Below are 14,759 nucleotides of genomic sequence, written 5' to 3' on the forward strand. Positions count from 1 at the left end.
TGAGTCTGTATCGAGATCATAAAAAGAGTTAATTCCGATCAGGCAGCTTTACTTTCACCTATACTGATAATCACTGACTTTAGCTGCTGGGAAAGAGTCGTGCATGTGGATCAAGCCATGTCCTACCGGATCGCACCACATTCACGCACTGTATTAGCCATGTTGTAATAAAACTGTCGCCGTTTCGTGACGCGGAGTAAAACAGCCGCAGCTTCAACACGCAGATACTGCGAAATCATCGGTGTAAGTTAGCAGTTCGTTAGCAGCGCTCAGCTCTGCTCCTCTTCCGGGGCCTCAGCAGATGCTCCATAAATCCTGCTTTTACAACATGCCAGCCCCGTTAAAGCCTTTATTAAAGATCAGTTTGTGAATCCACGCAGCTGTGTAGCACAGTTAGCCGTCGAATCGAGAGCAGTAATCTTGCCAATGCCACCAATTCCTGCGTGCGAACTCATCCTCCTGACCCTGCACATCCATCCATGCGCCATCCTCTGAGATAAACATGTAAGCCTGCTTTAAAAGACATTATCACACGAGAACTTATGGCAGTGTTGGAGGAAAATCATTTTATGTCTAGTCTGTTTTGTAGTGGTACATTTTTAAAGACAATTCAAGCTTTTTACTGTCACTTCAGGTACAATGAAACTATTAACAAGAGTGCTAAAGAGAATGCTAGACCTTTAAGTCCAGAACTGTTAAAGGAACAGATCACCTTAAATTAAATTTCTGTCATCATTTACTCACCCTCATGTCGTTCCAAACCAGAATGACTTTCTTCTGTGGAACACAAAGTTTAGCAAATGAGGAAAATGAGGACAAAAAACACCATTAAAATAGTTCATGTGACTGTATTCCAAGTCTGAAGATATACAAAAGCTTTTTGTGAGCTTCATAAAATCATGCTTGACAGCTGTGGCCACCATTGAGTTCATTGTATGGAAAAGAACAACTTATAACTGAAATGTATTTCAACTTTTAACATATTTTAAAATCTAATTTATTCCTGTGATGGCAAAGCTGAATTTTCAGCAGCCATTACTCCGGGATCAGTGTCACATGATCTTTCAGAAATCATTCTAATATGCTGTGTTGGTGCTCAGGAAATATTTCTGCATGTTATCAATGTTGTAAATAGTTCTGCTCAATTTTTTTGTGGAAAGCTACTTTTTTTGACAAAAAAAGCATAATTAAAGTTGTTTATACGACTATATTCCAAGTCTGAAGACGACGCATAATAGCTTTTTGTGAGGAACCAGTAAAGTTATGGTTGCAAAGATATTATTTCACTGAAAATCTTACTTGACAGCTATAAACACCATTGAGTTCTTTGTATGGAAAAGAACAGCTTGGACATACAGCTATAAATATCTCCTTTTGTGTTCCATGCAAGTAACAAGGTCAAATGAGTTTGAAACAACATGAGGGTGAATAAATGATGACAGAATTTTCATTAAAGGGGGCAAATGTTGTTGAAATGCCATTAAAATAGTCCAAGAATGTTGTTGTTCTCAGAGACGACCACTTCCTTGGCTAACTGATGATGTGGTCATAGGATCAGTGTTTCCATAGTGACTAGTCCAACCATTGACACTAACAACAGACGCACTTATAATGTCAGTCTCTGTTTACAGCAGTTGGACTCATAATGCAATATTCAACGTACAATATTTGGATTAGTGCTTGTTTGATTTGCATTTTTCAAAAAAAGTTTTTTAATGTGGTCCCTCTAATCCTGATTATGTGATTGTACTGTTCCGAAGTTTGGGGTCAGTATTTATTTTATTTTATTTTTTTTAAAGAAGTCTCTTATATTCACCAAGACTTCATTTATTTGATCAAAAATAAGTAAGAACAGTAATACCGTGAAATATTATTACAATTTAAAATAACTGTTATATGTTTCTATTTCTGTGATGACAAAGCTGAATTTTCAGTAGCCATTACTCCAGTCTTTAGTCTCACATGATCCTTCAGAAATCATTCTAATGTGCTTATTTAGTGCTCACGAAATTTTTTATTATTATCAGTGTTGGAAGACAGTTGTGCTGCTTAATATTTTTTGGGAAACCATGCTACATTATACAGGATTCTTTAATGAATAAAAAGTTCAAAAGAGTAGCATGTATTAGAAATATAATTTCTTTGTAACAATGTAAAAGCCTTTACAGTCAGTTTTGATGAATTTAATGCATCCTTGTTGAATAAAAGTGCTAATTTCTTTAAAGAAAATCTTACTGACCCCAAACTTTAGTGTTCATCCTTGTCTGGATAGCTGTTTTTAAAGTTTTGTATCTGGATCAACCTTAAAATCAGTATAATTGTATTATTGTGTAATGTGTATGAAAACCGTCCTAATTGATAAATGAGGTCTGATTCAGATGTGAGGACAGGATATCCTCTCCTCCGCTCAGCCCCTGATGGAAAGGGCACATCAGCCTGACAATTCTCAAGTTACTGTCTATTTCTGGAGCACCTCCTGCCTGATTCATTCGTGTGGAGATGAGTTTCTATAAGTGCTGAACCATAATGTTGCATCTCTCTGTGGTTTAGCACTAAAAGCTGCTGGAGAAAGACTGATAAAATCATTTGTACTATGAAGTGTACTCAGTAAAAGATGTGCTTTCTGTTTGTAGGAATGTTCTTTTGAACTTCACTTTTGGACCGCCCTATATACCATGCTGGGGCTGCCTGTATGCTTTGGCCTCTTAAGCTGCAGGAGATTCTCCTCGCCCCACCAGCCTTCTCGCCTACTGAGTCTAGGTGCTCTCACTAGTATGTACACCACGCGTATGTACAGCGGTGGTGGGGGCAAGCCAGGTCGCCGCATCGGCCTGATGGGAGGAGGGCCGCCCATGCTGGAGAACCACCATCATCCGCTCCCGCCTCATCACCCTCATGTCCATCAGCCTCAGAGCTACCCACCTGTTTATCAAGCCCGTCTAGACACCCACCGGCCCCATTACCAGACCCACCAGCACTACCACACACACCCTCAAGTCACCCACCTCCCCCCTCCACACTACCAGCCCCATGCGCATTTGCACCACGGCAAGAAGAAGACATGGAACTTCATCCACGAGAAGATGAGCTATGACACCTTCTTCACTATGAAGCGGCTGATCGATCGCTCGCGCACGGTGGATGAAGTTCTACGCTGGGTCACCCAGAATCCAGGGAAGATCTCGCACAATCATTACCCCATTGCCCTACAGAAGATCGGTCAGCTCCTGGTGCTGCAGCAGGCTGGAGGTCAGGTGGGTGGGAGCGGATCAGGTGGCGGTGGAGGAGCAGGTGACGGAGCCTTGCCTGCGTCCTCTGCCGGAGTTTCGGGGGAGAACGCCATACGTCAGATTCTGGATAATCAGGATTTTCAGACGCTGTGTGATGCCATTGTCAATGACTGCTCCAAGTTCGACAACTTCAGCATTGTTAACTGCCTTTATGCTGTAGCTGCTCTTGGTGAGTCCGTCACGTTTAGTTCAGTAGCTAAAGTGAATGTACTGTAGTTAGATAACATGGTAAGGAATTTTAAAATATTAAGTTTTACACTATTTTTAGATTATTAAGCAAATGACATTGACGTTGAACATGACTACCCTTTCATCAAAAGGTCATATTTCATTATTTACATTAAACAGGTTGATTGAAATTACGTGCTAGAAAATATTCTTAAAGGATTTAATAATAATACTATTTAAAAGAATAATTTATTTAAAGAAAAGAAAAAGAGAAAGCCCAGACATTCTATATATATATATATATATATTATATATAAATTACCAAGAATAGAATATTGATTAGGCGAAAAAAAAGTTGCAAAAAAAAAAAGTGCGCAGTGCAAACACAAAATGGTTTCTGTACCAGCTTGAGTTTATGCAGTTATTAAAGCAAAAGGATGTCCAAATACTAAGAAAATTATTCAAAAATTCAAGAAAACAAAAAAAACTATAATAAATAAATAAAAATAACAAGTCGTTTGAAATGGCTTTAGATGTAGTATAGCTCAGTTCGAAAATATTTTTTATATTTAAAAAGTTGAAAAACAAATATTTGAAAAATATTTTGTAATTATAATAATAATTTAAGAAAAGAGAAAACCTGCACACAATATTCAAGGGGAAAAAAAGTGTAGAGTGCAAACACTAAATATGTTTTCCATAGCAGCTCTTATGTATGTTGAAAAACTTAGAAAACATTGTAAGAATGAGATTGTTGTTGAAATACTTTTAGGTGAAGTGTAGCATGACACTCTTGACACTGCTTGATATTCCATGTCAATGACCCAGTTACAGTCTATAGTTTCTTGACATAATATTTTAATATAAAAACATGTATTGTTGTATTGATCCTGTGTGTTCTTCATCTCACTCAGGGCTGCCCAGTGACTCTCAGATCGTGCAGGTTCTGGAGGAAGAGTCCCAGGCTCGGCTGTCCCAGTTTAACCAAAAGGACATCTCCATGGTTTTCAGCAGCAGCATGAAGCTTCATCCGTCCAGCCAGCATCCCTTGATTGAATCATGTCTTGCCGGGCTAGAGAAGAACATTGAGCGGGAGCGCCATCCCCAGACGCTCTTCCTCCTGCTCTCCTACTACCGCACTAAATGGAGAGCGCTGCGGGCGGCAGATGGAGTTTCCCCTGAGCAGCTGGTGGTGAACCGGAAGATCCTGCTGCTGGTGAAGCACACGCTGACCAGCGTTAGCAGCGTCAGGGACCATGAGATGGCTCTGCTGGATGAGATGCTGTCAGCTTGTGCCAGGGAGGCTAGCAACAAGAGCCTCGAGCTTATCTTCAGCTCTCACCTCTTCTACCAGAACAGGCAGGAGAAGTTTGTGAGCAGCCTTGCAGGTGAGTTCGCAACACATTTGGGTGGCAGTCATGGAGGGGCGCAGTCGTGGCCTAATGGTTAGAGAGTCGGACTTGTAACACAAACGAGTTACTAGTCCGAGTCTCGGTACTCACAGGAATTGTAGGTGGGGGGAGTGAATGACCAGCGCTGTCTTCCACCTTCAATACCACGACTGAGGTGAGACCCTTGAGCAAGGCACCGAACCCCCAACTGCTCCCCGGGTGCCGCAGCAAAATTGGCTGCCCACTGCTCCGAGTGTGTGTTCACGGTGTGTGTGTGTTTCACTACTCACTGCTCTGTGTGTGCACTTGGATGGGTTAAATGCAGAGCACAAATTCCAAGTATGGGACACCATGGCTACACGTCATGTCGCTCACTCACTTCATAATGTTAGCATGCAAAAATTAGAGACAATTTTACTACACTTCAGTAATTCTGTCTGAAAAGGAAAAATATAGGAACAGTTTAGCCGATAATGAAACTTGTGTAATTATTTACTTGTGACACTATTTATGTTTGAACCCTATATTTTACATGTTCACTACCTTTCAAAAGCCACTACCTTTTTTTAAAAAATGTTTTTGAAAGTAGTCTGTTATGCTCACCAAGGCTGCATTTGATAAAAAATACAGTTAAAGCAGTAATATTGATAAATGATAGGCTCCTGATAAACAAACAGAAATTATTGTTCATAATTCTGATATTTCTATTTATTTATTTAAATGCTATTTATTATTTTAAATGCTGAGTATGTGTCAATAGAGAAGTAATCGGAGTAGTTCCAGCATCTTCCGGCAGGGACTAACTGGGCCAACTTTGACCACTTTGTATACAATGCCATTTTTTTTTCTTCTGTGAACTATTTCTTTGTACTAAAGTTTTTGAAATGATACACAATTTCCTGTTGCCAAGAATTGAATGGGGGATGAGGAATTAACTTTAAACCCTTTTTATCTTTTTAGAAGAGTTGCCTAAAAAGGTTGATAGCATTACGCCTTACACCATGGCCCTCATCGCCAAATACATCGCTCGCCATCGTCTCAGAGAAACGCGCTTACTAGACACTATCGCTGACTTCTTGGTCAAGAAGGGTGAATACTTGGACAGCAAGGTTAGACAACGTGTCCAGTTTCAGTACTAAAGAGTTGTTTCTATAGGAAAGAACCTGAGTAAAATAAAAACTCATTTTCATTTTCCATATTATATAATGCTGATAAAACCAAATGAGCAATGTGTTGTATTTAACTTTTCCCCTTTCCGCATTTTCTCTGTCTAGGTGATCCAGAAACTTGTTTTCCCGTTCAGTCGTATGAGTTATCGGCCGGCTAATGAAGCTCAGTTTTTCTCCAAGCTGGAGATGGTTCTTGAACTAAAGGCTCTGAGCTCTCCGCTGGCCACCGTAAACATCCTCATGTCTCTGTTCCAGCTGGGTCATTTTCCTGGGCTTGTTCTTCACCGTGTCTTCTCTCCATCGTTCATCAGTAATGTCACCAGTGAGTTGGAGTTCGTCATTACTGAATGCTTGTTTTGAAAGCCAACTGGCATGTTTGTGGAGTGCCAAGAAGACTAGTGCTTGTCTCTTGAAAAGACAAAATAGTCAGCCTTTAAATATTCTTATTTGCTCAGATGGTTCAAGGCTTTGTGTTTGTTTTTTAATGTTTAATGAAACTTATAATATCCTGGTTACACAAGTAAACACTAAAGCTGCCTTAGACCAGTACACACTCTTGCAAATACATAATAGGGAACAGATAGCAATAGTGACCTCTGCTGGTGGATTTATTTTTTCTTTACATAATTTTCAGTGCAATTCTCTAAAAGTATACTTTGTTTACTGTAGCAATATTTTACAGTCTGCTGATAAAAGACCCACAAAACTGAATTCCAGAAAGCCTAGGTCATATTTCATATAATTAAAAAACTGTCATGATGTGTGCTTTACAAATGATCAGCTAAATTAAAAAAAAGAAATTTCACCTTACAGAAAAAAGAATTGTGGTTAATTTTCATGAAAATAATTTGAGAAGTCTTTAGAAGTCAAGTGGTTCTTACAATAGGCTTTTTTTATACAAAAGTTTAAGTTTGGGCTTGGTAAGTTATTTATTTTTTGTAAAGAAGTTTTTTATGCTCACCAAGGCTGCATTTATTTGATCATAAATTCAGTAAAAAACAGCAAAATTGCGAAATATTAGTGCAATTCAAAATAACTTTTTTCTGTTTTTCCAATCTGCAGTGTCACATGATCCTTCAGGAATCACTCTAATACACTGATTTGGTGCTCAAGAAACAATTTTTTATTATTGTCAGTGTTGAAAACAGTTGTGCTGCTAAATGTTTGTGTGGAAATCGTGATTCTTTGGTGAATAGAAAGCTCAAAATAACAACATTTGTTAGAATTTTTTGTAACAATGTTAAAGTGTTTACTGTCCCTTGTTTGTAGACAGCCCGTATGCCCTGATTGTACGTCGATACCTTTCACTACTGGATGCAGCCGTAGAGCTGGAATACAGGGACTACACTGGACCCCGCCTTCAGGATACCCACAAAGTGCTCATGTTTGACCACGCTTTAACTGCAGATGAGGTGAACCGCAAATACAGGTAAGTGACTTTAGAAATCTGCCAGTATCCTGAAATCCAGAAGAGATGTTGCATCAGTTTGTCCAGGTAACAGTGAGCTCAGTGTGTTTGTGTTGCAGTTATAAAGGTCTGGTTGCGGAGGCACTCCGGCAGCTTGTTGGTGAACACGGCTACAAACAAGATGAAGTTCTCGCACCAGGATATTACACAGGTCTTTTTTGTTGTTGTTGTAATCCAGTCTTTTGTGTAGAGGTCACCTGATATAGATATTTGGATGGCCGGAGAGCAGGGTAGCCGTTGACCAATATAAAGCTGATATAGGTATATATGATATCGCTCTATTTATTATAAAGATGGTTAAATAACACGTACATAATGTCTGCAGTGAAGTTTATATTTATTTTACGTAAAAGTTTACTTAAATCATAAAGTTCCAAAGTAAACTAAAGCCCCAAAAATAAAAAAGTAAAGTCCCAAAAATAGATCAAAATCCCACTTCCGACACTTAACAACCAAACAGAAAAATGTACTGGCTGATGATGATCATTCAAAAATGCCAAATATTGTCCATGGCTATTCTATTGATTTTTTTGAACATTTTAGTATTATTATTAATGTTAATTTTGTTGTTATTAAGAAATTCATGTGTAGTTTTCTCTTACAGTTAGGGAGGATTCACTAAACTCACAATGAGATACGATTCATGATACTGATTTCACAATACAATTTTCTCTTTTTTTTTTTACTAAAATGATATTTAAGACAAATTATAAATGAAAAGGTGTCCTATTATTAAGTGATAGACAAAATGCTGCACATTTCTTTGTGAAATTAAAATATGTAGAATAACATTAACTGAACTGAAATTTTAAAACAAACCCCAAAACAAATAAATAAATCATACAAATAAAAGAAATCTCTTCATATAAATAAGGCTTTGCCTGTGCTCGTTCATTTAAAATTAGAGGCAACCACTGCATTTCAATCATGATCCAAGCATGCAGCATGAGCAGTTTTTAATATAAATTAAATTGTGTAATTTCGAAATTTGAAGCAAAAACAGAATAGTCTGACTTTAGCTTTGTGAAACTATACTTCATAAAACACATCTGCATGAAACAAAACACATTGATGTCCCGTTTTCTCTTGTGGCAGATTTCCTGCTGTGGATCGACAGCATGGGCCGCGTCCTCCCCATCAGAACAGGCACACCAGCAGCATCATTAGCAGCAGGTTCAACCACGTGTGTAGTCCGGAACCTCAAATCTCCAGAGGGGCCTGGCTCTGTCGCGGCCCTCACTACTGACTTCCAGAAGTTCTCTCCCTTTGCCCAGTCACTTGAGGAAGGGGCCGACAAACGAGCAGGAGAGGAGTCTGCCTTCCTCTCCGCTCACATGCGTCCCCCAGCAGCAGGAGGAGGATCTCAGAGGGTCGGCCCTAATGGAACGGTCCTGCTGGACTACAACCCATATTACAGCACTTCAGATTATTACTCGACTCTAGCCAAGGAACACTCTCTGGAGAGCCAGGACAGCTCCACCCTCAGTAGCCCCTCAGACTGCCTGACTCAGACAGCGGTTGCCCCGCAAGACTCCCTGTTCCAGTTCTCCATTGGAAAAATCCTGGAGGATGAGGGAGGTGCTGCGACAGGAGCGAACCCGGGGCCAGACTGTGAGATCACTACATTTTACGAAGGTGTTTCGTACCCAGAGGGTGGCGAGAGTGATGTTGTAGCCGCTTCTCCACTGCAGCTTCACAACCCAGACAACCCTGAAGCTGACCGGACCACAGGAGAGCAGGTGAAGAGGTCAGTCCTTCCTTAATCATTCAATCAAATATATATGCCATCTGGGCTTGAATGTCTGGCTCATTATCTTTAATTAACCCATTCTTTCTGCCCTTCCTCACATGCAGGGTTATTATGTCTGTAAATGATAAATGGCATTACTGCCATAATTCTGACGTGCTGGTCGGATCCAGGGCAATGAGAGACCGTCACCTGCAGTTATTGGGCTACATCATACTACAGGTGAACACTGAACAATATATTTGATTTTTTCACTTTTTAATTTCTTGCAGGCTTAAGATATCATATATGCTGTCTAGTGTATTTTAAATAGTAGATACCCACCAATATTTGGTATCTGACTTATTTTTAATAGCAGAATATATAATGTTTTATGTTACATTTAATAATTTTTATGTTACAGGCAATATTACAAATCTGTAATCAAACCTAATCTAATTGCAACTATTTTCTTTAACTACTGATTTTAGTATTCTGTTTTATTTTTAAAGTCAATTTATATGTACATATTAAAATACATATTAAAACTATAATATTTTTATTTTTATAATATTTTATATTTTATACTATAAATATTAATCAGCACAACTGTTTTCAACTTTGATGTAACAAGAAATGGAATAGTATATGAATGAATAAATAGATTGATTCAGAATGATTTCTGAAGGATCATGTGACACTGAAGACTGGAGTAATGATTGCTGAAAATTCAGCTTTACCATCACAGGAATACATTACTGTTTAAAATGTATTAAAATAGAACACCGTTATTTTAAATTGTAATAATATTTCACAACAGTACATTTTTACTGTATTTTTGATCAAATAAACTTGCTAAATAGAGTTAAATCTTTACTATATCATTAAGGTAGCATTAGATTATGGCAAAATGATCAAAAATCACAAAAAAAAAACAAATCACAATATTTATATAATATCTATAAAACTAAATTTCCTTGTAATTTACTTGCAGTTGCCCTATTTGGAGTTGGAGAAGTTGAACGGGATAGAGGAAGTGAAGCAGTACCTACACAAAAAGCTGCTGGAGGTTCCTTTATGACGACATAAGTGTGTTTGTGAGCTTCATCCACAGTTTCAAGAGTTTTTGTTGTTTTCAGAAAGACTTGGCGTACGTATGTGTCTGTGTGTGTATGTGAGCGTCTGTATGTGCGTTTGTACACAGGATGTGAACAGTCCTTGTTTTCAGGACAAAACTTCAGCTGACACAAGGAGCCTGGGCGGGTGTTATTGTTATTCTTTAATTACACAGAGATCATTCTTCTTTGGGCAAAGTTCAAAATAATATATGTAGTCTAACTGTGTCTGGATGATACAGCTTATTCAGCGTCATCAAGCAAATATTACTTCCCTCAGCAAATGATCAAGGGCCATTTCAGTCTCAATGGACAGTATATTTACATCACAAAAAATCAGCAGCACTTCTGAAATGTTTTATATTTATTTTGTTCAGAGTGAGTGTTTTTTGGTATATTTGGGGGTGAAAAGAGCGAGTGGTTTATTATTATATGCTCCCCAGCATTTTATTTTAGCTTTTGATAGTGTTCCCACATCCCCTTTTGTGTCCTCACTGTTATTTTGGTGTGTTTAGGTGCAAATTTGGGAGCAGGAACTAAGTTTGTCTTTTGGGGCAAGTATAGTATAGTATATTTTATGGATGTGGACACAAGTGTGCAGGGGTCTGGTGATGAGCCACAGCTATTTGTATTTCAGACGCTGCCACCACGACCACTGCTGCTCTTTGATTTTAAACCTGAGGGTTTGGAAATAAATATGGAAGTATATATATATTAAGAAATAAGTGGGGATGTTAATTAAAAGTCTTATGATGTGAACTGTATGGAGTTACAGAACAGAAAATTTGGAATGTATAAGAATTATTATATGCAGGAATGGGTTGTGTTTATGTATTTTATTTTCTCAAAATGATTAACCGCTTTGGTGTCATGTGAGGGGAAAAGCAATGCACAAAGTTGACTGCAGGATAGTTATTAAATAATGTTTTCATCTCTCCGTTGTGGAGAATGTTGCATTTTTAGATTGTGCCTTTAGGGTATGAATATGTCCTCACTGTAATCTTCAGACAAATTCTAAACAAAAAGCTTAATGAAAGTCTTCTATGAAAAGACAAGTAAATGTAGCTGCATTTAAAAAATAATATTAATTTCATCATTAAAAAGAATTTAATTCATGGGATCCAGTTGGATTTATCATATTCATTTTTGTCACAGTGACAGGCAAAAATCTAGTGTGATATTTAAGTATTATCATAGTTTATTTTAATAAGTACATAGTTAATTTCAATTAAAGCCAAAAAATATTTGATATATCGAGGCCTTGCTTACATTCACATGATTCGAGAAGCTTGATATGAACATCATAAAGAACCTAAAATCAGATATTAACATGGAAGATGTATTTTGTGCTAGTCAACCACATACCACTTTCTCTGTGTGCATTTGCTTTGCTCTTTCTTTAGAGGGAAAGATAATTTATTATGGGAAGTGAATGTAAGTGGACTGTGTGAGAGAATGTCTGTCAGGTAGCAGGTGGGGAAATTGATCGAAATGTTTGTTTACATATACATATTAAAATGGCTATATAAAAATATTAAAAATGAGAAAGCAGAAAATCTAGTTTGTCTTTTTTATTTAAATTTATTTTTTCAAGCCAGGAAGATATCCTTACAGTACACTCTATCCTTATGTCAAGTTGCAACTGATATCCACCGTTATTCGAGTATTATTTATATAATATTATAGTATTTATTAACATTTTGAATGGGCTTATATTCAGGGTTTCACGCCTTAAAAAGTCTTAAATTTAATTGTATCCAACTTAAGGCCATAAAAATCTTAAAAGGTATTAGAAATCTTTTATAAACATACCTTAGAAAACAACGTTACTCGTGTGCATCTTGAGACAAAACAATGGCACTGACATATTATAAGATCAGTCAGTGCAAGTTTCTTTCAGTTAAAACAGAATAGACATGCATTTTTGTCTTGTATGTGAAACCGGGGGGAGAAGTCATAAACTTGAGCTTAAAAATCCTGCAGATACCCTGATATTTTTATACTTTTGTTTTGCTGACCATTGAGTTCTATTCTATATAAATTATTATTATTTTTGATTAATATTTTTATTATTATCAATAGTTTGTTTCAGCTTCATTTCAATTACCCTCGTGTTGTTCCATTTCTGTTTGACTTTCTTTCTTTCTGCGGAACACAAAAGGGATTATGCCGTGATCTTAAAGCTGGCCTGTCAAACCTAACGGATTCAGCCCATTTAACACAGTCTGATCAGGTGCGAGTGGCAGCTCTGAGTTTGTCATTTAGTGTCCAACACATCAGCATCTGTGTGTGAAGGACAGACAGTAAGCAACATCTTCAGATGATCTAGTTGCAAAATACATGCACCACTTATTCACTAAAAGAGCAGCACCTGTTCATTTTGGCACAGCTGCATTGACAGCTAAAGTGTTAGAATTTTCTTAAAGAAACCCTTCTCCCAAAAATGAAATTTCTGTCATCATTTACTCACCCTCATGTCGTTCCAAATCTGTATGACTGACTTTCTTCTGCGGAACACAAGAAAAGATATTTTAAAGAATGTTGGTAACAAAACAGTTTTGATGGCTATTAAGACATTGATTAAAATATCTTTTATGTTCCACTGAAGAAAAAGTGAGTAAATTCCGACAGTTTTTTTAATTTTGGGGTGAACTATCCCTTTAAGTACTTACTACTTACAGAATTAGGTTTGTCAATTTACATATACATTAATAATTTTAATAATATATAAATTTGTTAAGCTGTAAAGTTATCTGTGATTAATAATATCGAGAGAAAAAAAAGGTTTAATTTTGACTAGACAATTAGTTGTCTTAAGAGGATTTGTGTCAAACCAGTATTTTGAAGGTGTTTTTTTTTAACCGGAAGTAGTCATTGTGGCATCATTCTCTCCTGCCAGTGATCAGGAAGCGCAGACGTTAAACGGTGCGAATCATGGACCATCATACGATGTGATATGTCAACGGTAAGTCATTTTCGGAGCCTCAGAGATATTTGTACAAAGTTTTAATTCCACTCATTTTGAGGACACATTCAGTTGAAGCGTAGCTAAAGGAGCGCGTGTTGGCTGCTCTCGAGCTTGTTTCGGTGGCTGTAGCGGTGCGCGAGCGCTGACCTGCCTTTACGTTCACGGACAGATTTTCACACAAAAAAAAACTCACACCTGATGCTTATCAGACCGAAACTCATGAATTTAGAAGAGATGAGAATTGGCCATTTTTTGTAAAAAAAAAAAAAAAGTTAAACTATTTTGTGAATGTATTGGTTACGTGGCTGTTGAGATCTGTATTTTTTCCCTTTTCCTGTTCGTGTTTTTACTTTTCCATTACAATTCACGATTAGACGCGTAAATTCACCTGTCGTTCATGTGTACGATCACACCTGTGTATTTAAATGATGCTTTTAAAAAGGTATTACTTATAAAGCGGTATTTCAGCCAGTAATGAAAAGTATGTCATGATGTATTCACCCTCATGTTGCGTCAACCCCGTGTCACTATTTCTGTGGAGCAGAAGAGGAGATGTTTGGCAAAATGACAGCTTCTCTTCACTTTAATTGTATGGAGTAAGATGATGTGAAAAGTGATTGATTAACACTGTCAGACTGTAATGTTCTGCTGCCTAACATCTCTTCTTTTGTTTCACGAATGAAAGAAAGCCATAGAGGTTTGAAACACATTCTGAGGAACATATTCTACCCTCTTTGCTCTTGAGAAATGTACTGTGCAGTGGACTGCATGCATAATGAAAGCAGCTGTCATCAGGCAGCATGAGAATATGACCTCAAATATGCTGATGTCCACAGTTAAAGGTGCAATAGGTGATTGTCTTCAGAAACATATTTTGTTATGTTGGTTGGAAGTCTCTTCACATCCCGATAGCAATCATTAAGTTAAGTGGTCTAAATGTATTTATCTGTATTTATATACAGGTGCATCTCAATAAATTAGAATGTCATGGAAAAGTTCATTTATTTCAGTAATTCAACTCGAATTGTGAAACTCGTGTATTAAAGGGGTCACATGCTTTAATGTTCAAAAAACACATTATTTTTCTGAAGTGAAGTGAAGTGAAAGTGACATGTGGACCCATACTAGGAATTAGTGCTCTGCATTTATCCCATCCAAAGTGCACACACACAGCAGTGAACACACACACGGTACGAGACTCGAACCCGCAACCTTTGGGTTACAAGTCCGACTCTCTAACCATTAGGCCACGACTTCCCCAACCAAAGAGAGACACCATCATGATGATCATTCTAGAGACTTACAAGCAGAAAGTGTAAGCTCATCTGTTATCTCGATGTAACGCCCCTTACCATAATCGCGAGCTTCATCTTTCAAAATAAATGTAAAGACAGTAAATAATGTCATTAGTTTTACCATCAGTTCAAGCCCGAAAGGGGAACAGAGTCTCGTGACAGACACAGT

The 14,759-nt window shown here is 37.6% G+C and overlaps 2 protein-coding genes across 2 annotated transcripts in view; both read left to right on the forward strand.

Annotated features, from left to right (window-relative positions):
- Positions 1-10,341, forward strand: fastk (Fas-activated serine/threonine kinase). Its single transcript, XM_016524946.1, has 10 exons — positions 1-504; positions 2,634-3,459; positions 4,373-4,846; positions 5,810-5,958; positions 6,124-6,340; positions 7,288-7,447; positions 7,546-7,637; positions 8,582-9,233; positions 9,341-9,455; positions 10,207-10,341. The coding sequence occupies exons 2-10, from the start codon at positions 2,676-2,678 to the stop codon at positions 10,291-10,293; spliced, it is 2,730 nt and encodes a 909-aa protein (XP_016380432.1). The 5' UTR covers positions 1-504; positions 2,634-2,675; the 3' UTR covers positions 10,294-10,341.
- Positions 10,342-13,186: 2,845 nt separating this feature from the next.
- LOC107718025 (transmembrane and ubiquitin-like domain-containing protein 1) overlaps positions 13,187-14,759 on the forward strand; it is a 10,175-nt gene continuing 8,602 nt past the window's right edge. Inside the window, exon 1 of the mRNA XM_016524947.1 lies at positions 13,187-13,292. The gene's annotated coding sequence lies outside the window, so the exon portion shown is untranslated. The remainder of the gene's footprint in view (positions 13,293-14,759) is intronic.

The sequence above is a fragment of the Sinocyclocheilus rhinocerous genome, unplaced genomic scaffold, assembly GCF_001515625.1.
Source record: "Sinocyclocheilus rhinocerous isolate Xijiao unplaced genomic scaffold, SAMN03320098_v1.1 scaffold2258, whole genome shotgun sequence".
Taxonomy (NCBI): Eukaryota; Metazoa; Chordata; class Actinopteri; order Cypriniformes; family Cyprinidae; genus Sinocyclocheilus; species Sinocyclocheilus rhinocerous.